The sequence below is a fragment of the Panthera pardus genome, unplaced genomic scaffold (assembly GCF_024362965.1).
Source record: "Panthera pardus isolate Hobbes unplaced genomic scaffold, ASM2436296v1 HiC_scaffold_21, whole genome shotgun sequence".
Taxonomy (NCBI): domain Eukaryota; kingdom Metazoa; phylum Chordata; class Mammalia; order Carnivora; family Felidae; genus Panthera; species Panthera pardus.
In genome coordinates, this window is record NW_026526777.1 from 68,874,960 (window position 1) to 68,898,665 (window position 23,706).

At 44.9% G+C, this 23,706-nt stretch overlaps 1 protein-coding gene across 1 annotated transcript in view; it reads right to left on the bottom strand.

Moving 5' to 3' along the window:
* Positions 1 to 7,765, bottom strand: part of DNAH14 (dynein axonemal heavy chain 14) — a 319,741-nt gene extending 311,976 nt beyond the window's left edge. The window contains 1 exon segment of the mRNA XM_053909500.1: positions 7,435 to 7,765. Within this exon segment, the coding sequence (XP_053765475.1) occupies positions 7,435 to 7,765 (331 nt within the window).
* Positions 7,766 to 23,706: the final 15,941 nt, after the last annotated feature.

Sequence of the window (23,706 nt, forward strand, 5' to 3'; positions counted from 1 at the left end):
AAGAAAGCTTATGCATATGTGGGGTACTATCAAGTAAAATAATATTAGGATATGACAGTCCCAGAAGAAGTGAGAAAGGAGGAGAACGTTTTTTTCAAACAATGGCTAAAAATTGCCCATATCTGGGGAGAAAGCTGGGACGTCCAGGTGCATAAAGCTAATAGGAGCCCACTCAGGCATCCAGTGACTGATGATTGGAAAAAGAAAAGGTGGTGTAAATACACAATGGGATATTGATACTCGGCCACAAAAAAGAATGAAATCTTGCCACCTGCAATGACATGGATGTAGAGTATATTACGCTAAGTGAAAAAACAAACGATCATGGTGGGGCACAAAGAGAGGAAAACCAAGAAACAGATTCTTAACTATAGAGAACATTCTGCTGGTCACTAGAGGGGTGATGGGTGGGGGACGGGTGCAAATAGGCGATGGGGACTAAGGAGTACACTTGTGATGAACACAGGGTGTTTTATGTAAGTGTTGAATCAACAAATTCTACACCTGAAACTAGTATGTTAACTAACTGGAATTTAAATAAAAACTTAAAAAAAAAAATCCCCATACAGATTCAACACAGAGGGGACTTAACTAAAATACACTGTATTCAAACTATCAAAAATCAAAAGAGAGAATTTTGAAAATAGTGGTACAAAACAATCTCATCTCATAAAAGGGAACTCCCGTAAGGCAATCAGGGGATTTCTCACCAGAAACCTTGCAGACCAGGAGAGAGTGGAATGATATATTCAAAGTACTGAAAGGAGAAATCTGCCAACAAAAAATACTGTACCCAGAAAAGCCGTCCTTTACATGTGAAGGACAGATAAAGGCCTTCCCAGACAGACAAAAGCTGAAGGAGCTCATCTCCATTAGACCTGCCTTATAAGAAATGTTAAAGGGAACGCTTCAAGCTGAAATAAAAGGGTGCTAATTTGTAATATGAAAACATATGCAAGTATAAAACTTACAACTTACTGGTAAAGATAATATAGACAAATTTAGAATATCACCATAATGGGGGTATATAAATCACTTAATTCTAGTATAATGATTAAAAAACAAAAGTATTAAAAATACTATAGCTAAGGGGCGCCTGGGTGGCGCAGTCGGTTGAGCGTCCGACTTCAGCCAGGTCACGATCTCGCAGTCCGTGAGTTCAAGCCCCGCGTCAGGCTCTGGGCTGATGGCTCAGAGCCTGGAGCCTGTTTCCGATTCTGTGTCTCCCTCTCTCTCTGCCCCTCCCCTGTTCATGCTCTGTCTCTCTCTGTCCCAAAAAAAAAAAAAAAAAAATACTATAGCTAAAATAATTTTTAATGTATACATAATATAAAAAGATGTAAATTGTAACATCAAAACCATAAAATGTGGGAGAGGGAAGTAAAAGGACAGAGATTTTGTATGCAAAGTCAAATTGTTTTCAGCTTACAACAGACTATCATCACAATAAGGGGTTGTATGTAAGCCTCTTGGTAACCACCAGGGAAAACCCTATAGTAAATGCATAAAAGGTAAAAGAAAGGAATCAAAGCACACCAAACCACAATCAAACCACATCATCAAACCACAAAGGAAGATAGCAAAGAAGGGAGAAAGTAACAAAGGAACTATAAAATAGCCAGAAAACATTTAACAAGCTCTTAACTGCAAATAATTATTTTACATGTAAATGCACTAAATTTTCCAATAAAAAGATGGAATGGCTGATTGGATTAAAAAGGCTCAACTGTATGCTGCCTACGAAAGACTCACTTCAACTGTGAGAACACATACAGGCTCAAAGAAAAGAGATGGAGAAAGATATTCCATGCAAACAGTAACCAAAAAAGACTGGGGGTGGGGGGCGGCTTATATCAGATGAAATAAACTTTAAGTCAAAAACTACAACCAGAGACAAAGAACGCCATTATATAATGACACAGGAATCTATTCATCAAGAGGATATAGCAACTGTAAACATATAGGCACCCAACGTTAGGGAACATAAATATATAAGGCAAATATTAACAGATCTGAAGGTAGAAATATATAGCAATGCAGTAATAATAGATAGCGGCCTTTAGTACTCCACTTTCAGAACGGATAAATCTTCATCCAGACAGAAAATCAACAAAGAAACTTTTTATCTGAACTACACTTTTTATCTGAACTACACTTTCGACCAAATGGACATAACAGATACATGGAAAACACGCCATCAAACAGCAGCAGAATATACATACTTCTCAGGTGAATGCAGAACATTCCCTAGGATAGATCACATATGAGGCCACAAAAGAAGTCTTAAGAAATTAGGGGCACCTGGGTGGCTCAGTCGGTTAAGCGGCCGACTTCAGCTGAGGTCACGATCTCGCAGTCCGTGAGTTCGAGCCCCGCATCGGGCTCTGTGCTGACAGCTCAGAGCCTGGAGCCTGTTTCAGATTCTGTGTCTCCCTCTCTCTGACCCTCCCCTGTTCATGCTCTGTCTCTCCCTGTCTCAAAAATAAATAAAACGTTAAAAAAAAAAATTAAAAAAAAAAAGAAATTAAAGAAGCCTTTAAATCATATCACATATCTTTTCCAGACACAACGTTATGAAACTAGAAATCAAAAACAGGAGGAAACCTGAAATATTCACAAGTGAGTAGAAATTAAACAACACATTCCTAAACAACCACTGGGTCCATGAAGAAATCAAAAGGAAAATCAAAGATATCTTGAAATAAATGAAAATGGAAATACAACATACCAAAAACTATGCTATGCTGCAAAAGTAGTTCTAAGAGGAAAGTTCATAGCAATTAATGCCAACATTATCCTATCAAACCTTTAAAGAACTAATGCCAATCCTTCTTAAATTCTTCCAGAAAAAGACAAGAAGAGAGAACACACCCAGGATCATTTTATGAGGCCAGTATTACCCTGATCCCAAAGTCAGATTAGGAAACAAGAAAATAAAATTACAGGCCATATCCCTGAGGCATACAGAAGCAAAACCCCTCAACCAAAAAAACACACCAAATTAATAGCACAATAAAAGGATGATACAACATGATAAAGTGGGATTTACCCCTGGGTTGTGAGGATGGTTCAAATATGCAAATCAATAAATGTGACACACCACCTTAACAGAATGAAGGATAAAAATCCATATGATCATCTCAACAGATACAGAAAAAGCATTTGACAACATTCAACATCCTCTTATGATGAAAAAACTGTCCACATGTTAGACACAGAAGGAATATACCTCAACATAATAAAGGTTATATATGACAAGACCACAGATAATTTTATATATAGTCGATGGTGAAAAAGTAAACACCGTTCCTCAAAGATAAGAAAAGGATGCCCATTTTCACCACTTCTATTCAACACCGTACTTGAAGTCCTAGCCAGAGCAATTAGGCAAGAAAAATAAAATGCATCTAAATTACAAGAGGTAAAATTAACTGCAGATGACATGATGCTATATATATGTGTGTGTGTGTGTGTGTGTGTGTGTGTGTGTGTGTGTGTGTATATATATATATATAATGCTAAAGACTCCATCAAAACGCTGTTAGAACAAATAAATTAGTAGAGTTGCAGGATATAAAATCAACATATACATTTCATTGCATTTCTTGACACTAACTACAAACTATCTGAAAAAGAAATTAAGAAAGCAATCCTATTTACAAACAATATCAATAAGAATGAAATGCATAGCAATAAATTTAACCATGGAAGTGAAAAACCTGTACACTGAAAACTCTAAGATACTGATGAAAGAAACTGAAGAAGACACAAATAAATGGAAATATCTACCATGAGCATGGAATGGAAGAATTGATATAATGGAAATGTCCACACTACACCAAATGGTCTACAGATTCAGTGCTATCTCTATCTAAATTCCAATGCCATTTTCACAGAAATTGAAAAAAAAGTCCTAAAATTTGTATGAAACCACAAAAGACCCTAAATAGCCAAAGCAATCTTAAGAAAGAAAAATAAAGCTAGAGGTATCACATGTTCTGACTTAAAAGGTATATTACAAAGCTATAGTAATCAAAACAGTATGGTACTGGCATAAAAATAGACACATAAGCCAACGGAACAGAACAGAGAGCCCAGAAATAAACTTACACATATACACATCAACTAATTTTTGACAAGGGCACCAAGAACATACAATGGGAAAAGGATAGGTTTTTCTACCAAATGATGTTAAGAAAACTGAATATTCCAATGCAAAAGAATGAAATTAGACCTTTACCTTATACCATACACAAAAATTAACTGAAAATGGATGAAAGACTTAAATTGAAAACCTGAAATGGTGAAACTCGCAGAAGAAAACAGAGGGGGAAAGCTCCTTGACATTGGTCTTGGCAATGATTGTTTGGACATGACAAAAAAAGCACTTGTAATAAAAGCAAAAATAGACAAGTGGGGCCAACATCAAACTAAAGCCTTCCGAAGAGCAAAGGAAATAATCAACAAAATGAAAAGGCAATCTACAGAGTGGTATAAAAAGTGCATAAACCACAGATGTGACAAGAAGTTAATATCTAAAATATGTAACACACTCCTACAACTCGGTAGCAAAAATCCCACAAATAATTGGATGAAAAAATGGACAGGGGACCTAAACAGACATTTTCCCAAAGAAGACACACAGGTGGCCAACAGACATGAAAAGATGCTCAACACCACTCATCATCAGGGTAATGCCAATCAAAACCACAAAGAGATATCATCTCATACCTGTTAGGCTAGACTCGAAAAGGCAAGAAATAACAAATACTGGCGAAGACGAAGAGAAAACAGAATCCTCGTGCACTGTTAGGAGAGATGTAAATTGATGCGGCCACTATAGAAATCACTCTGGAATTCCTCAAAAAATTAAAAATAGAACTACCACATGACCAGCAATCCCACTTCTGGACATACCTCCAAAGGAAATGAAATCAGCACCTCAAAGAGGTATCTGCACCCCCATGGTCACTGCAGCATTATTCACAACAGCCTCCACAGGGAGACAGCGTAAGTATCTGTCAACAGATGAATGGATGAAGAAAATGTGGTCTATGTATACGACGGTATATTATTCAGGCCATTGCAACAACACGGATGAACCTGCAGATGTGCTGCTAAGTGAAATAAGCCAGACAGAGAAGGATAAATACTGTACGGTATCATTTATGTGTGGAATCTGAAGAAGAAGAAAAAAAGGCTCAACTCCTAGAGAGTCAAATGATGGACGAGTGATGGAGGGGACAGAGAGATGCTGGTCAAAGGATACAAACATCCGGTTACAAGACGGTTACGTTCTGGAAAGCTAACGTACGGCGTAAAAATGTGGTCGGGGGTTTCGGCAGGGGGAGATCTCAGCCCTACCACTCCTAGCAACTGCAGACCCAACAGGAAGAGACCAACTTGACCTTACTTTTGCCCGTGGATACTACTCTGCTACTCTGGCAGAAGGAAGAGACAATTTCCTCATTCCCCCCGAACCCCACCCCCAGCCCCTCACAACAGCTCAGCCAATGAGAAGCCACCACACTCTGAACTCCCAGTTTACTCCAGTGGACTTTTAGCTCATAACAGCTTCCCAACTTACCGTTTTTCTCCTTAAAAAAGTGTACCTCTTCTTTGTTCCCCAGACTTGCCTGGGGTTTTGCCACAGCTTGCTTGTCCTGGATTGCAATTCTCTTTTATTCCCAAGTAAACCCATCTTTTGTTGGTAAGATAACTGGTAGTTTTTACCTTTAAGGTGAACACCAGCACTGGGACTGTAGTTAATAATACCATGTTGTATACCTGAAGTTTGCCGAGAGTATAAGCTTCTCACCGTGTACACACACACACACACACACACACACACACGTGTAACTGCGAGGTGACAGATGTGTGAATTTACTCACAGTAATCATTACACGATGCATATGTATGCTAAATCATTACATTCTACACCTTAAATATATACAGTATTTTTGTCAAATATACTTCAATAAAACTGGAAACAAAATTTTCAGAAAAAAACTAGAGCAGAAACTTACGAGAAAACAAACACGTACTAGAGAAGATCAAAAGAGCTAAGCATTAATAGAAAGACATTAAAATGTCACTTGTCTCTTGACTGATCTTTACATTCAATAAAACCCCATTCAAAATCTTAAGTTTTTTTTTTTTTAAGTTTTTGACAAGAGGATTTAAAAAATTACAGAGTATCAGGGTGATGTGGAGCAGAATTGGAAAAACTGAGTCTTCCTCCGATATATCTCTTTTCCTTTCACATTATTTGCCACACCCAGGTACTTCCGGTCACCAAACGAGTGGGGTTTTTCCCACGCCAAACAATTCTGTGACGACAGCCGTGTGTCCTACAATTTAACTCAGTTCTGACCCTGCCTACCCGGAGACCATGTCAGACCCCACAGGTTAAGGGCTCAATCCCTTCATATAAATTATTTATGAAAACTGACCATATCCTTCGTAACAAGACTTCACAAATCTCAGACTCAATATTATGCAGGCCCCGTTTTCCAAATAAATTGTAAGTCAACAAAAATGCACTTTTAGAAGTGCTCCCTATTTAGAAACCTGAAATAGCACTCCTAAGTAAACCATGGATTAAAAATAAGGAAATTACCCTCTAGAACCATTCCACAATTAAAATATCACATACTCAAATTTGGTGGACCCAGCTACAGTAGTTCTTAAGACTTAGAAATTAAAATTTGTGAGTACTGAATGCCTTTAATATTTTATTTTTTTAACGTTTACTTATTTTTGAGAGCGAGAGCTCAAGCAGGGGAGGGGCAGGGAGAGAGGGACAAAAGCCTGCAAGTGGGCTCCCTGCAGAGAGCCCGAGGCGGGGGGGGGGGGGGGGGGGGGGGGGGGGGGGGGGGGGGGGGGGTCAAACCCACAAACTGTGAGATCCTGACCTGAACCCCAGTCGGAGGCTCAACCAACCGAGCCACCTAGGCGCCCTTAACGCATTTAATATTTTGAAGGCTGATGTGTTCAATAAAGAAGCCAGGCTATGAACAAGCTAAAAGTAAAAGCAATTAATATAACAGAAAACGAGCAAGAATCAAGATCAATAAAACTAAACGCTGATGAGGAAAGGAGAGGAAGAGTGCCCACAGGGCTCTCCTTTACGCAAAGACACGAGGCCACGGGAGTTTGGCCAACGAACTTTCTCTAACACGCAAAGAACTGAGAATCCTCGTAATGGCACAAACTCTCAGAAATAAAGCCTCTTCCCGGCTCCCGATGGCTCCGGCCTTGCACCCCTGACCCCGCCCCGCTCCTGGCCCCTCCCCCCGCCACACCTCAGCCCCGCTCCCCGGCCCCGCCCCAGCCCTGCCCACCCCGCGTGGCCCCTCCCCCCAAGCCCGGCTGGACAGACCCCCCCCCTCAAAGTTAGGGGGGCCGTCGAGGGTCCCAGCCGCCCGCCCTCACCTACAGCGCCGTGGCCGCACGGCCGCTTCGGCCGCTTTTCGGGCCAAGAGGCGAAGGTCCGGCCGGCACACGCCGGAGAGAGCCGGGCGAGGACAGCCCCGAGGGTCGGCGCCGCTACCCTTCCTGCTCGTAACCGCCGGCCAGCCTGGGGCCTCGAGGCTGCTGGGGTCCTGAGGCCCTCGCAGTGTATGCTGGGGGCTGGGGCGAGGGGGGGGCGGGGCGGCTCTCGCAGTGCACCCTGCGTGCTGGGCCTCGAGGCTTGCGCAGTGCATGCTAGGGCTGCTTGCGCAGCGTGTCCTGCGTGCCGGGCCTCGGGGCCTGCGCAATGCATGCCGGGGAAAGGGCCTCAAGGCCTGCGCAACACATGCTGGGGGCTGGGGCTAGTGGTTCGCGCAACGCATGCTGGGGTCCGAGGCTGGGGATGGAGTCCGCAGGTGCGGGAGGAGGCGGGCGGTGGCTCCGCGGAGGCTCCCATCCAGGCGATGGACCCGAGGGGGGGCGGGGGGGGCGTCGTGACACCGGCCATGCCTTTCCGGGACCCAGAAATGCACGTCATGGGCGGATCAGATCGGTACAAGAAGCAGGCCAAGGACCCGGGGGTAACTTCTCTCTCACCTGCTTGACGGTGGCCTGAATGCTGGAGAAACCGGTGACTGCAGATCAGGCTGCTCTGGGACCTACGACAGGAGTGGTTAAGATTTTCACAACCTGGGGGCATGAATAGGCACCTGTTAATAGCAAAAGATTGTATATGGAGATGTAATAGAATGGGTCTAGGAGAAACATTCTAAGAAGCGTGGGTGTGAAAATACCTCCTTTTTGTGTGTCTTATTAAAAAAAAAAAAAAAACCCAACACGGAATGTCCTGTGTCTCACTCGCCCAACTATTTATTGAGCACTTACTATATGCCAGGTGCACAAGGCACATAGGCCCCTTTCTTTACATTTCGTGGTAGAGGCCACAGAAAAACAATATAGGGTCTACTGTATCTAAAAGTGTGTTTAACTTAAAAAAAGAATACACTTCCCACATTTAATGTTAATAAGCTCGAATATATAATCATTCCGCATGTCAGGACAAAATCTGATGCCTTTGAGCCTTTGAGAAGCTGTTGAGAGGGTTTGAGTGTTGAGGGTGAGGAAAGCTACCGCGTTAAAAGGAAAAATCATTTTGGAAATACTATATGCCAATAATCATTTATATTTGATAAAATTAGCCAAAACGTTGAGAGTCAACTCAATAAAATATCCGTCAACACAACGTCTAAAACAAAACAAGGTGAAAAAGACAGATTGTGAAACCATGTTCTTCAGTCTTCCCTGTCTCTGGAGTGGAATCTTCTTTGACATTTTCCTCTCCTATTCCCCACCCCAGTTGAATTTATTACCAAGTTCTGCAGGTTTTACCCACAAACTATGTTTGGTCTGTCACTCTGTTCCCATCCTTACTGTTTCAGCCGTAGGCAGAGCAATGGTCTTCAAATTAGGGAACGGTGCCTCTGGAGGAATCACAGACTTTCAGGGCTGTGCGGATAGTGATGATTTTAAAGGAATCCGTTTATAGATCCAGACCTTCATATATACCCTTTGCTAAAAGCCTGAAGATTCGCCTTTTCTAACCCCTCTTTCAAAATCCCTTCATCCACTTTACAAGAGAAAGACAAGTGCTCTCCTATCTGAAATCCCACTACAAAAACTTGCAAGGACACCAAAAAGCCAGTGCAAAAAAACCGAAAAAACGAAGAAATCAGGATGAGGCACATCTCTTAATGATTAATTAAGGCATCTGTAAGCACGTTGTAAGCCTTCCCATTTTTCTGTCTTTATTTCTGTCAAGAGCAAAGAGGGATGTTAGACATCACAGCCATTAGGCTGTCCTGATGGCAGATTACTGTACATAATGTGGCCAATGGATTCATGAGGATTTTCTTTTAAGGGACTCATCTCTTCCATACCCTGACCAGCGTCAAATAATTCTTTGCTCTTAATGGAGAATCCAATAAATGCAAAACAGAATCACTAATAAATATTGCTTACTAAATAGGGCTTTTATTTCAAGTATTAAAATGTAAGCAATATTTTTCAGCTGCTCATAACACTCATTCCCCAGAATACACTAGCTAGCAATAAAAAACCTTCAAACAGGTTAGTGACACTAATTCTTCTAAATGTAACTAGAATACTTTCTAGACCACCAGATTCTTCAAAAACACACTGGACAAAACCTGAGGACTAAAATGTTATGAGATTTATTTTAAATTCATCCTGTGATACACTAAGTTAAAGCATTTTATCTAATTATCTCATGAACTATAGATATAATTTATTCCATGAAGTATCATTTAATTTTATAAACTATGAAGTTAAATTACATTGAATTTTCTTCTCATTTTATTTCATAATATGTGTAATGTTTTCTACTATCAAAAAAATTCATGTTTTTAGTCTCACATCCTTCATTTAAATACGTAGAGATATTTTGCTCATGACATATATGACATAAAGAGTTATTTCCAAAGCAATCTCTACGATGCTTTACCACAAAAGCTGATAATCAGTTTTCAACACCAAAGAAGTAGCATGCTTTTAATCACAACCCTTCATTCATGAATCATGTATCTTTTAACTACATATTACATGGCAGTATTATAATTTAAGTAATTAGAAATGGTATATAGATTTATTCTTATTTATATAGCTTATTAATATGAGTACATCTACATTACTTAACCTTGATTTGATTGGCTTTATTAATCCATTTCTAAAAATGCATCCATAATTTCTTTCACAGTACTTTCTGTAATAGCTTTGGAAATGTTTATTAATCAATTTGTTTGAATTAAAAACTGAAGTCAAATTTTATGATCGAAAGTCCATCCGATTTACCTAATTGATTTGGCAATGCTCATATAAACAGCAGACATTTTCCATAAACTCAGTTAACTAAATCCACAGACTGATGGTCTCACGGTTTTGGCAAAAAGATATTATTGAAAGACATGAAAATAATAAGAGTCTTTAAAATTGTATTATCAAAAGTGTATTAAAAATGTTTTAAAATACTTCTATTTTCCTAGCCCTTTCTGAAAACATTGGTTTAAGTGAGGCACCTGTTAGGGTAAAAAGATACAACAGTATAATTAAATTCTTTGATAAAAATCTTGGTAATATTTTGGAGATAATACTTGTCTAAAATTGAGAGAATGAATGGGTAGGTAATCAGTACCACCCTGAGAACTTCCTCCACTGCTGGGCGGCTCCCGGGGGAGCAGGGAGTCCGCACAAAGCCTCTGCCCTTCTCTTCCAGTCCGGCCAAGCTGAGTAGACTCTTCCTGCTCTACTCCTGCGTAGAACCCCAAGGGATCTGATACTTCTAAATTTAAATCTAGCCTTCCATGTCATTATATGTAGATAAAGAGACAGATCGATGATGATAGAGATCCAGAGAATCTATTTCACTTGGCAATGTATGAATTTGATCTCAACAGCCCGTCTTCATTCATGGGTTCTAGATCTGTACATTTGCCTGCTCACTCAGATGTGTGTGTATCCCCCAAATCAGTACTTGTGGGGCTTTGTGGTTATGTGTGGACATGCACAGAGTGGTGACAATTTTGAGTGGCCCAACAGGCAGGTTCCTGGCTGAGGCTGAAGGAGGCGATGCCCTGACCTCTCGTTTCAGCCCTCATACTGTGAACAGGCGATCTTTCCAGACCTAGCCAGTGCCATGTTTCACATGTTTTTATGACTTTTGCTGGTATTTTGGCTGTATTAAATGGCCCCCAAATGTAGTGCTATCTAGTGTTCCTAAGTGCAAGAAGGCTATGATGTGTCCTAGAGAGAAAATAGATGTGTTAGATACAGTTAGCTCAAGGCTTTGTTCCAGTGCTCTTGGCTCTGAGTTCAATGTCAATGAATCAGAATACATATTAAACACCTTTAAACAGAAACACACATAAAACAAGGCTATGGATTGATCAGTTGATAAAAATGCTGTGAGTAAATGCTCTCAGGAACCTAACCCTGTATTTCCCTCGAAGCAATGATTCAATATTTGCTAAATCAGTGCTTGCAGCAACTTTTTACCACCTAGCTTCTGGAAATATCAAGAATCAACTGTATATTTTTACAGAGTTAAATATATGTTTTGGGGCTTCCTTTACATTCAGCCCTGTGAATGTTAGGGCATACAGGGTTATAAATCAATCTTTTCCAAATTTTTGCTTTCTAAAAAAAAAAAAACTGAAGGAAGATCTAATAAAATTGTTAACTGATAGATTATAGAAAATAATTTTTACGATGAATTTTTTTTGGATTTTCGCATGTAACTCGGGGGTTCAAGCAGTTACAACAAAACTCCTTCATTCTTACCTGTTGTAGTTATATGAACGTGGGTGCTGCCTCTTTCAGCTATAAAAATGAAAAATAGGACCAGAATTGCTGAACCCTGTTTAATCCCATCAATAGCTGAAATAAATCATGTTTCCCATGGAGATGTGAAGTACGTGGGGGAAAAAGTACCTCATTCATCTCACAAAAGGTGATTTCCAAAACAATTCTGTCTAATAATTGTTTGTAAAGGTCTCTATCCCAGGATGGCCAGAGCCCAGCCCGTCTGTCATTCTCCTCCGCTCTGGACCACGGGCCACTCACCGTGACCTTGATGCCTCTGCCTCCGCTGTCTGCCCCGAAGCCCTCACCTCTTCAACTTCATCTCACCCTCCAGGCAGCAACTGAAACATCACTTCCTTAAAGAAGCCTACCCTGGTGCCCCAATCTAAATTGTGTCCCTTGGCAATCACATCACCTTTTATAATTATATGTTTATCGGTATAATTACTGGTTTAACGTGTGTCACCCCGACTAGACTTTGCTCCGTGAGGGCCTGTTCTCTGCTTCGTTCAACACCATTCTCGCGGTGGTGAACACACAGCAGATTCTCAACAAATATCACACAAACATCACACAAATGAAGTAAGATTGATAAATTAGCATTGTTTTCTTTGCAAAAACATCAGCTCCCACGTGAGTCATATCTTTCTTCCACTTTTTAGCTCTAATTTTAGAGACTGAAATTCATCTATTTTTGAAAAGCTCTTCCTACCTTCTGTGAATTCGCACTCCCCCACAATCTGAACACACACCTCAAAACCCACCTTTTTGGTTAAATCCACAGCAATTCCGCCACCAGGTTCTATTTGTATGCGTGCCCATTTTAGTTATGTTTTCTATTACTTTTAATGTATATTTTGGAGAGAGAGAGAGAGAGAGAGAGAGAGACAGAGACAGAGCATGAGCAGGGGAGGGGCAGAGAGAGAGGGAGACACAGAATCCCAAGCAGGTTCCAGGCTCTGAGCTGTCAGCACAGAGCCTGACGCGGGGCTCGAACTCTTGAACAATGAGATCATGACCTGAGCTGAAGTCAGACGTTTAGCCAACTGAGCCATCCGTGCCCTGGGAAAGATTTCTAACATCATGTTTCTAGCCTGCCCTTGGCCCAAATCTCATTACGAGTTGTTTTCAGAGACTGAGACGTGGGCGTGTATGGCATGCTATTTTAGGTGTGTACAACGTAAAACAGGAATGGGGTACGTAAGGTGACTGAGCCATGACCCAGGAGAACCCCAATTAACTGGAGCAGTAGACCAAATCCACCATGACCCAATTTCACAGGGGTGTATATAGAATACATTTGCATCTAAAAAGCTGATTTTACCAAAACATAAGAGAGTAGATGTGTTCAAGAATAGTAATGGTGAGGGTGCGTGATGGCTCAGTTTGGGTTTGGCTCAGATCATGATCTCACCATTTGTGCGTTCAAGCCCCACACAGGGCTCCGTGATGACAGTGTGGAGCTTGCTTGGAATCATCTCTCTTTCCCTCTCTCCGCCCCTGGCCCCTCAAAATAAATAAATAAGGGGCGCCTGGGTGGTTCAGTCGGTTGAGCGTCCGACTTCAACTCGGGTCATGATCTCCTGGTTTGTGATTTCGAGCCCTGCATCGGGCTCTGTGCTGATGGCTCAGAGCCTGGAGCCTGCTTCGGATTCTGTCTCTCCCTCTCTCTGCCCCTCCCCTGCTCACATTGTCTCTCTCTCTCAAAAATAAACAAAGGTGAAAAAAAAAAAAGAAGTGAGGTCTTTGATTTTGTACGAAGACCCCTCCATATTGCATCAGTGCCCAATAATCAGGGCAATCAGCCTGCAGGGAGGGGAAGACCCCACTGGAGAAACACCTCTAAAGACACTCGGGCTAAGGGCTGTTTTTTTTTGTATCAACCTTAACCCTTCATACGAGAGAAAGAATCTGCTGGCTCTCAAATTAAAACTGAGAAGAGCTGACGACATCCCGTACAACTGTTGGTCCCCACCAGGCTACATGGGTGTCTCCCTCACTCAAGGTTATTAAACAGAGAAAGGAACACAAGAGTAACAGCATGGAGCCAGAACCAGGCACCGTTTTGAATTCCATACCAGTGACCCCCATAACCTCCCTCAGTTCCGACCACCCTTCAGTGTAAACTCTGATCTACAGTGGAATTCCTTTGAATATTTCCCCCTTCGAGTGAACACAGCGTCCAGCTTTCTCAGTAGAGAGTTCTGGAAACACACTGCCAGAGGAGGGGGCCCTCCTGCCCTTTCCGGCAGAAGCGGGGGTCGGTGGTAGAGGCGTGAGTTCGTTCAGCAGAGCCCACGCCAGCCACGGGCCCGAACTGGTGCCTCTGTGACCCTGGCGATACCCTTTCCAAAGCCCTTTCAACATGGAAGCCGTGGGCCCTGAAGGGCTCCCATCCCTGCGGACGCCCACTGCAAGCCCCAACCATGCCTGCTCATCGCCAGCTTGCTTTCCAGAGGGCGGTCTGTTCCTCTCCCAGAAGCTCCAGCCTGGCCAAACAAGGTCACTTTTGCTACTCGTGGGCTGACCCACATCTTCTCCAACGGAGGTCTGAGCTCTTTCCAGGTCTGTCCTGCCCGCCTCCCTCAGCCTGTGGGACCACACGGAGTTTCCCTCTACCGTATACTTAGTCTTTCATCATGATTAATACATTCTCACATGAAACTTCCCGAGTTGAGCCTACTGTGTGGTTTCTGTCTCCAGACGGGACCAAACCGCGGGTCCTTTAAGTATATTGACTCGTTCACCTCCCATCCTAACCCTATGAAGTGAGTTCTACTTTCAACCTTATTTTCAGATGAAGAAGTTAGGGGAGATTAGGTAACTCACACAACAATTGAGCCTTTATTGTTAAAGATCCTTGAAAGTGTGGGGCGCCTGGGTGGCTCAGTTGGTTAAGCATCCAGCTTCAGCTCAGGTCATGATCTCACGGTTCGGGGGTTCAGGCCCTGCATCAGGCTCTGTGCTGACAGCTCAGAGCCTGGAGCCTGCTTCGGATTCTGTGTCTCCCTCTCTCTCTCTCTGGCCCTTCCCTGCTTGAGCTCTGTCTCTCTCTCTCTCTCTCTCTCAAAAATAAACATTAAAAAAAAAGAAAGAAAGAAAAATGCAGGCCAGAGAAGTCAAGGTGTCACCAGCTGGACCCCAAGACCTGACCTTGGCCGCCCACCTGCTTCTCCTCACTGACCTCCATCCCACATTTTTCCCTGGACTCTTCTCTCCAGCTTAACTCAGGCACGTGGAAAGCAAACCACCTGTGCAGCAACAGCAATGGTCCTGACGGGTCCTCTAGCCGACCCCGATCACCCAGGCCCGTTTGCGTGAAACCCGACAAGCACCTGCACAGAGGGACCATGGAATGACCTCTAGAATGACTGACGGCTAACTTTACCTCATTGTAATAGAAAAGCTCTGCCCAAGGAGGAGCAAAGGCCTCATTTACATAACGTACATCGTATGTGCAGGCATGTTTCCCTAAAGGCACACGTGTGACCTCGTGCCTGCCTCTACATGCAGTCCCAAGGCTTTCCTTCCTAAATACTCGTCCTAAGTGAGAGGAACACATTCATCCTCCCTCGGGAGTCACCACTTTGGAAACCATTTGCCGCAAATAAAGTTCGTGCGACAATGCACCTCGTGGGGTTTCCGACTCACCAAGGAGTGAACTCACATTGGTTCCATTACAAAGGCAAACCTACAAAATTTAGATCTGCTCCAAGAAATAACTAGAACGAGGGGGTCAAACATACCCAGCAGAGGTTCCAAGAAGAAATGGAGATTCATAAATCACTCCCCGGGGAGATTTCTGCAATTGTTGTTATACAACCTCCTCCAAACCCTTCTGGAACTTTCTTTACAGGCGGGCACCTGACTCTGTCTGGAAACGCACTGAGGGTCCTTTCACTTGTCATCTGGAACGTTCTCACACCTCAGCCCCCAGTCGCAGTGCTATATCTACCTTAGAATATAGCTTACATTTACCAAAAGTACTTTCTCTACCTTAAAAAATATAAAAATACCTAGAAAATGACCCCTGAACGGGGACCTTTATATCTCAATGTGAGCCTAAATATTCAAGGACAGAAATCAGGTCTGTCCCCTTGTATCCCCAGCAGCACCCTACAACTGTAAGCGCCCTGTAAGTACTTACTGAGTGTGTTTAATTCACAACGAAGCCTGGGAGAATAACATCTAAATCTGTCCAACTGTCACAGAAGGAACAATGGGTTCCATAAAGACCAGAAAAGATGAATAGAATTGATTGTGTTTGTTGTCAGAAACAAAATTCATTTCTTCCTGCTAATTGTTTTAATCTTAATGTTTACAAAAGACAATGAACACCAAGCTTTTCAGTATGGATAGTAAATTTTGATAATTTCTTCCATTCTATGTTACAACAGAAACACTTTAGTTCAATATACTGTAATTGATTGCTAAGCCGTGGTGCAGAATGGCGATTTGTAACAGTTTGTTTTCACACACACACACAAAAGAAATTGATTCAAAATGGCAGAAGAAAATTATAGCAATTAACATAACCGTCCAAAGCAGTGCTGTCTAAGCACATAAGATCACTGGCATAGTCAGAAATTTGCAATAATTTAGACTCACAAATCTGTCAACTTAAATCAAGAACCTTAAATTCCCAATTGTAAATCAAGTTGTAAAAATCGGTACCCATCTAGAGACAAACCTGAGGACTTCCCTAGGCCTGCTATGGAAATAACCAATGTCATCTGGGCGCCTGGGTCGTGATCTCCCGGTTCGTGGGTTGGAGCCCCGCATCGGGCTCTGTGCTGACAGCTCAGAGCCTGGAGCCTGCTTCGGATTCTGTGTGTGTGTCTCTCTCTGCCCCTCCCTGCTTATGCTCTCTCTCTCTTTCTCTCTCAAAAGTAAATAAACTTAAAAAAATATTTCCTAACCAATGTTATCCAAAGACTTTTCTCAGACTCTTGTCTGGTAACATGCTGCTGATGTCGGTAACGGAGGCCACTCCCAGGGAATTCACCCAAGTCCAGAATGTCCCCCGAGCGTGAATTAGTATCACCTCTGTGGAGGTATTCTGTCTCTCGGGTCACCAGACAGATTCCGTTTTCTGTTCTGAGTTGAGTTGATGGGCAGTTCCCACATCGACACGCTCAAGCATGAATCTTACAGACATGGAGACTGAGTCTGGAGAACGCCTGGTGACCTCAGCCCTGGGAGCCACCCCGAGTTTGCATTTCGTTGTACCCAATGAGGCTGAGCTGGTTCTCCGGCATCGCAACTTCTGCATTGTTTTCACACTGGGTTTCGTGGTGAAGGCTTGCGTGAGGCTCAGATCCATCTAGATGAGCTCGTTTTTCTCTCTGCTTCCACACAATTCACTTGCACAATTTGGTCCCATTGGGAGCGTTCACAAATACGTCTTGTATTCCAATTCAGAAGAACAGGGTGGAGCTTGAAAGTCCCTTGTCCGGGACTCGTCACCTTGAACTTGCCTCAGAGAATTGCTGGTGTAGACGGCTTCTGTTCTCTACCTGTGCTCTCAGCTAAAATCATCAGTAGGCAGACGATCCTTCCTAGATCCTCTAGGAAGAAGTAGGCAGGAGTCTGTGCACCTGAGTTTGTGGAAAGCCTTGCAATAGTCTGTTTCCAACAATTAGAGATAATTTGCTCTCCACCTGACTCATTTGTGCTGCCTGATTTCCTGTTCTTTGAACCCATGTTTCTGACCAAGTTCGCATCAAATTGCTTAAAATAACAGATTTGCTTTCGGCAACTTTCACAACCTAGTCCGACTGTATTTCACTCTGAATTCTTACTTCCAGTCTCCTTCCCTGTAAACAGAAGAGGATTCGTGAAGGACATACATGACTAAACTTGAAAGTCTGCATGAGTTTACCTGACTCCGAGCCTCCCGGGCAGCTGAGTGATTTGGACTGTGGGCAGGGGTGTGTGAATGGAGCCGGCTGCGGGAAAGAAGAAGCTGTGATCCTGGGGTTTGGGTCCCTGCTGCAGGAAGGCGGCTGTGAGGGCCCCGGACACTGGGCAGGGACACAGAAAAGGAAGGGGGTGGAATCTGGAAGCCCGACTTCACCGAATCCACGGGACGTGGAACCCGTCCTGCTCACTGGAACCGAGCGTGGCCCCGAATGCCCTTCGGCGCTGCAGGAACCGTCATCCTCTCCGGCCACCTAGGACTAGTGGCCGCGGTAAACTCCACTGTGGGCCGGTGTATCCGCTAGGGACGGAGTCCACCACGAGGCCTCTGACCCTGCTTGTCGTGGTCACCACAGAGCAGAAAACGTGAAGCTTTCTTTAAAATTAGAGCGCACTTTATCGTGTTTTGCTTATTAAGGCCATTTAAACAGAACAGCTACTATCTTTGCTTCCACGTGGTAAGCTCCTTGGAATTTCCCGATTGGGGTGTCTTTCTCATTCATGGTGGGCCCCTTGGACCACACCTGAGAGTTATCCTACTAAGATGACTATTCAAGGGACACACCCAGTACTCTAGGGTGGGGGCAAGCCAGGTCAGGAAGACCACCCATGTGATTAAGCACCGGGGCCTCCAGCCTGACCTCCAGGGAGGGGAGCTGGAAACCGAGTTCAAACACGTGGGCAATTGATCAATCAATCATGCCTAGGTAACGAAGCCTCAGTGTGATCTCTGGACGTCAAAGCTGGGCTGAGCTTCTAGGACTGACAACTGAGCATAGCCACACATCAGGGCCCAGGGAGGCGCAAGTTACCTGAGTTACCTGATACAATGGAACCCACATCTTTAGCTTCCTGGACTGTCCTCCGTCTATTCCTGTGGCTGATTCTAACATGTGCCCTTTCCCTGTAGTAAATGTGTCCGTGAGTATAACGATTCTCAGTGAGTTCTGTGAGATCTGGAACCTGAGGGTAGTTCTGGGAAACCTGTAAACTTGCAGTTGCTGTCAGAAGTCTTGGACGGACGTGACGGTCTAGAGAACTGTGCCCCTAAGCTTGAGTTTGGCTAATTCCAGACAGATGCCTTTTGCCTCTCCTGGACTTGAAATTGGACATGGTCCGCCATTGTGTCGTCATTTTGAAGCTCTTGGAGATTATTCTTTCTCTGAGAATGGCCTCATTCACACTACATGGTCTTGCCCTCCTACCCATAGTTGGCTAGACATGGGGTCAACCCTTGACCAAAACTGGTGAGTCAGATTCTCCTCCTACCGGTGTAGACTGGGACTGAGAGACAGGCAATCGCTGTGTGGGGCCACATGGTGCAACGTTGGCTGACTTGATGGGGAAGCGAGTGTGTAGGTAAAGGACAAGAGAAGAGCCCCAAAGAGAGAGGCAGAGATGAGCAACAAAGCTTTCTTGCATCTCCACGGCCCTTAGTTTCCAGTTGCCTCCCCGAGCTTTCCCCTGAAAACTTGAATTGGTTCTCGTGACTTATGACAAAATGTCCTATCTGATCCCCGATTGTTTCCCTTCAGTCTAGTCTAATCCTTGGGCCCAGCCCCCCAGTCCTGCCCCACCCACGGTCATCTCTATCTGAACATGACCTCCACCATGGCAAGGATCTCCTGTAACTTTTTCGATACAGATCAATTGTGATTGTATAAAATAATCACTCTAGAGACGCAAGTTTTTAAGGTTAAGACACCTTTGAAATGCAGGATACTTAAAGGGATTAAACACTGAAGCAGCTCGGAACAGGGACCGTCACTGGAAGCGGGAGAAAAAATGAAAGGCCGTGGAGATGTTCAAGCCCCTGGTTCACGGCAGTAAATGTCTGCTCGATGACCTCATGAGATGTAGAAAGAACAGAAGGGCACGTCCAGTTTGTCCCAAAGGATTCAAGAATAAATCCCACATGTAAGTTGTGATTCAGACAGAGTAACATGTTCAGTGTCCTGTGACCATATCTCCCTGCAGCCTGAGCCTCCCTTGTCTACCCCAGGGTGACGTTTAAGACATTCCCAAGGTTGGAAGATAACCACTAGGGCTTGAACTTGGAAGTTCGAGGCTGATGTAGCGATTCTGTGTGTGCAGAACTTCACTCAGCTCTGCTCACTCCCTTCATTGTTTCCTGTATTATTTGTGGACACGTGTAAGTTCCTGGTAGATTGCAAGTTACCTGAGTGTAAAAGCCATGCCAGATTTACCTTTATCTCCTTTGTGGGAGGGTGTTTTGTACCTAGTAAGTGTTTATGTGGACTAAATATTGGACAAAGAGACAGAAGAACCCAGCTACCTTTTAGGAGAAAGCAAAATACATGACTCACCATGACCCTACTAGATGGACATTCATCCCGTATTTGCTACATATCGCCATGCCTCTCCTTTTTCCTTAGATGTAACCATGCATGCTTCCACGACCTAAAGGCATTGTTTTGCAGAAGAAATAGAGTTGCTGGCGCACCTGGGTGGTTCAGTCAGTTAAGTGTCCGTCTTCGGCTCAGGCCATGATCTCACGGTTCATGGGTTCAAGCCCCGCGTCGGGCTCCGTGCTGACAGCTCAAAGCTCGCATCCTGCTTCAGATTCTTTTCTCCCTCCCTTTCTGCCCCTCCCCCAACTCACACTCTGTCTCTCTCTCTCTCAAAAATGAATAAACATTAAAAAAAAATTTTTTTTAAAAGAAGAAACAGAGTTGCTGATAGTTTAGAAATATGGTGTAGCTGGCCGAACAGTGGCCTCCCCACAATGTCCACATCTTAATTCCCAGAATCTAGGAATATGTTACATTACCTGGTAACAGGGAGTTAAGGTAGCAAATGGGATTAGGGTTGCTAATCAGCTGACCTCAAAATGTGGAGATTATCCTGGATTATCTGGGTGGACCAGAGAGTGCTTAAAAGCAGGAAAGGGACCCACCCCTTGGTTTTGTTCCGGTGAGACTCATTTTGGAATTCTGATCTCCAGGACTGGGGACGGGCTGTCCAATGGGAGGTCGAGTCACAGAGGAGCGCAGCGATTGAAGGAACAACCTCAAAGCGGGGGGTGGGATGGAATGCTCTGGAATTATCCCCTGCCCCCACCTTCTGTCTTTGGCAAAGTCCACCTATCCAGGAAGCCAGCGAGTCTGGAAAAGATGTTCCCTGCCACACAGCACAGAGGAAGGCAGGATCTGAGAGCAGGTAGTTCAGTGCTAGAAATGCCTTCCAGTAGTTGCTACCTCGCAGGAAATGAAACCTTTCGTGGCCATGGGAAGGGAAACGTCTGTGGCCTGGTCCTCTCCGGTCTTTTATTTCCCACTGACCACGTCCCAGGTCAGTCTGGCATGGTCACTCCTTTGTATCAGGGCCTTTGAGACTACACCCAGGTAACGTCCAGTTGGAGATGGCTCAAAATTCAGGCTTCAGATATTGTCACGGATGTTGGATGCCCTCTGCCTGCTCTCAGTTCGCCTGCAGTGACAGCGGACAGCATCTGTGCACACGGGCCACTTCTAGACTCTGGGACCCACACCTGTGCTTCTCTGCGGAGGCTTCCCCAGGCACCCCACAAGCTTGCCTGTTCGGGAAAGGTCACCCCCAACGTCCGGGACTTAACGCCCCAGTGGCAACCCTCAGTCGGCCTGGGACGGTTGCCGGTGGGGAAGTCCTCCTGCTTCCCGGGCCCCTGCTGGAACATCCTGAGCTGCAGGACATCCACACTGCAGGACCGAGCCCTGGTCACTACAGGGGGAGCCCGCACGATGGCACGTCCTTATTGGCTTTTCTCCCTCCCCTGGCTCACGTTTCCCGCTCCCTCACTTGCGTCTAAGCCCTTGTCTTAGAGTTTATTTCAGGGACAAGCAAACTAAGAAACATGTAAGGTAAACGAAGTCTTGCTAAAACGTTGGCTGGCCCTCCCACCGTGGACGTGGTGTCTGCTTTTCACATGAGCTCACACCTCCTGGGGCGTCGTTGGTGATGCTGGGGTGCATAGAGAGGTATTTATACTCCGACATGCCCTGTGACGGGGGGTGGGGGGCGGGGGGGGAGAGGACAGGGTTCGGCAAAGAACGCTACTCTGTCTTTTGGGAAGCGCTTGGATTCCGGGCCGTTATTTGCCTGTGGTTACTACACCCCTCCTTTGGCATGGCTGCATAACACATTTCTGTTCTGTAGGTACTTGTTTTCCAGTTCTGGTATGTGTCCATGGCACCCGGCAGGCTTTAAAAATACAGATCCCAGGGCACGTGGGGGGCTCAGTCGCTTAAGCGTCTGACTCTGGATTTCAGCTCAGGTCACGATCTCACAGCTCACGGGTTCAAGGCCCGAGTCGGGCCCTGTGCTGACCGCGCAGACCCTGCTGGGGATGCTCTCTTTCCGTCTCTCTCTGCCCCTCCCCCACTCGTTCTCTCCCCTCCCCACTCTCTCTCTCAAAATAAATAAACAAACTTAAAAAAAAAATACAAATTCCTGCGCTCCAACCTTTGATTTACAGAATTTGTCTCTCTGTGAGTGAGGGTGTGTGTGTGTGTGTGTGTGTGTGTGTGTGTGTGTGTGTATAAACCCCAGCTGATTCTGATGCGTGGTTCAGTCTGGGAACTGCACAAGAGCTGAGCATAATCTCTCCATTTCTTACCTTTAATGGGAGAGCATGACGAAAGTCAGGCTGGTAAGACAACGCGTGGGACGGAGGCTTGTAACAGGCGGTAATTGAGACACTAGAATGTTACAGCTCCCTAATGAGGACGATTTAGTGACGACGTCGAAGCCTGCGCCCGGATCGCCGAGAAGTCTCTCAGACCGGCCTGTCACCGCCACAGCCTGTAACGTAAGGACACAAGCCTCTTCGATGGTAAAGTGTCATCCTTGAATATCTTTTATGTAAATGTAACCTTTAGGTGAGGAAGGGGGGAGAGACAATATAATTGGGGAATCGAACGCAGGGCTTGAGCACCTCGCGGAGTACTGGCATATGATCACAAGGCTGAGAAGCCCGTGACTTGATATCTGGGTGAAGAAACAAGGAAAAACACCTGGAACTCATTCTGCACCGTTCAGGTAGGGTTCTCGGAGGTCTATTTCCAACACGACATCAAGCAGCAGACACTAAACCAACCGAAAAAACCTTGCGAAACCGCAAATCCGGAAGGCAGGTGCAAACGATCTCTTCTCACTTGCTATATCTACTTCACAAAATCGTGAGCGCTGAGCTTTTACAACCCTCCGTCGAAATGCAAAGAATACACTACGTTTTCTAATGCCACAACACCCTTGTGATTAAATCTGTCAGCCTGCCCAATTTCCATCCGCCCTCCACACGCCGCGGGGTCTGCACAAAGTGCTATGGTGGCGGGGGCTGGTTTCTGGGAGCCCGAGGTCCTCCCTTTGTGCGGCCTCTGTGGGTCACGTGGCATGCCGCAGCGCCCGGGGCGCGATTCACAAATGCAGAAGTGAACGAATGCATGCGTTCATCGCGCTGCACAGCCCCCCACACTCCCATAGTCGAAACTGGCCTTGCAGGCTTTTCCCGGCGTTGCCAAACATTGTCGCACACGGCCCGTGCTAGGGTGCGGACAGCAGCAAGGCCGGGCGTCGGTCAAGGTGATGGAAACGGCATTCGCCACCTGCCGATGGCAAGGGAAGAGCGGAGCTCCGTTCCGATTTGTGCAGACGTGGCTGGGGACTTTACAGGGAGAAGTTGGGTGGGGGGACACAAGTCATCACAGAAGTGAAAAAGGACAAAGCACAGGCCAGTGTAAACGTCATTAGGCAGCTATGTCCGCTAGCTGGCAAGTGTCAGAGTCAAGACCATCATCCCACCGGATCGGGAGGCAGAGGCCCTGTCTTTCCTGATGGCTGTCATGTCCCGGAGAGAGACACCCGGAGTTACAGGAGATTCATATACACCTCGGAGGGACAGAGACGTTCACGACTGTATGCCCTTTATAGCGAATGCTCTGAGAGACAGAGGTCAGAGGCCGA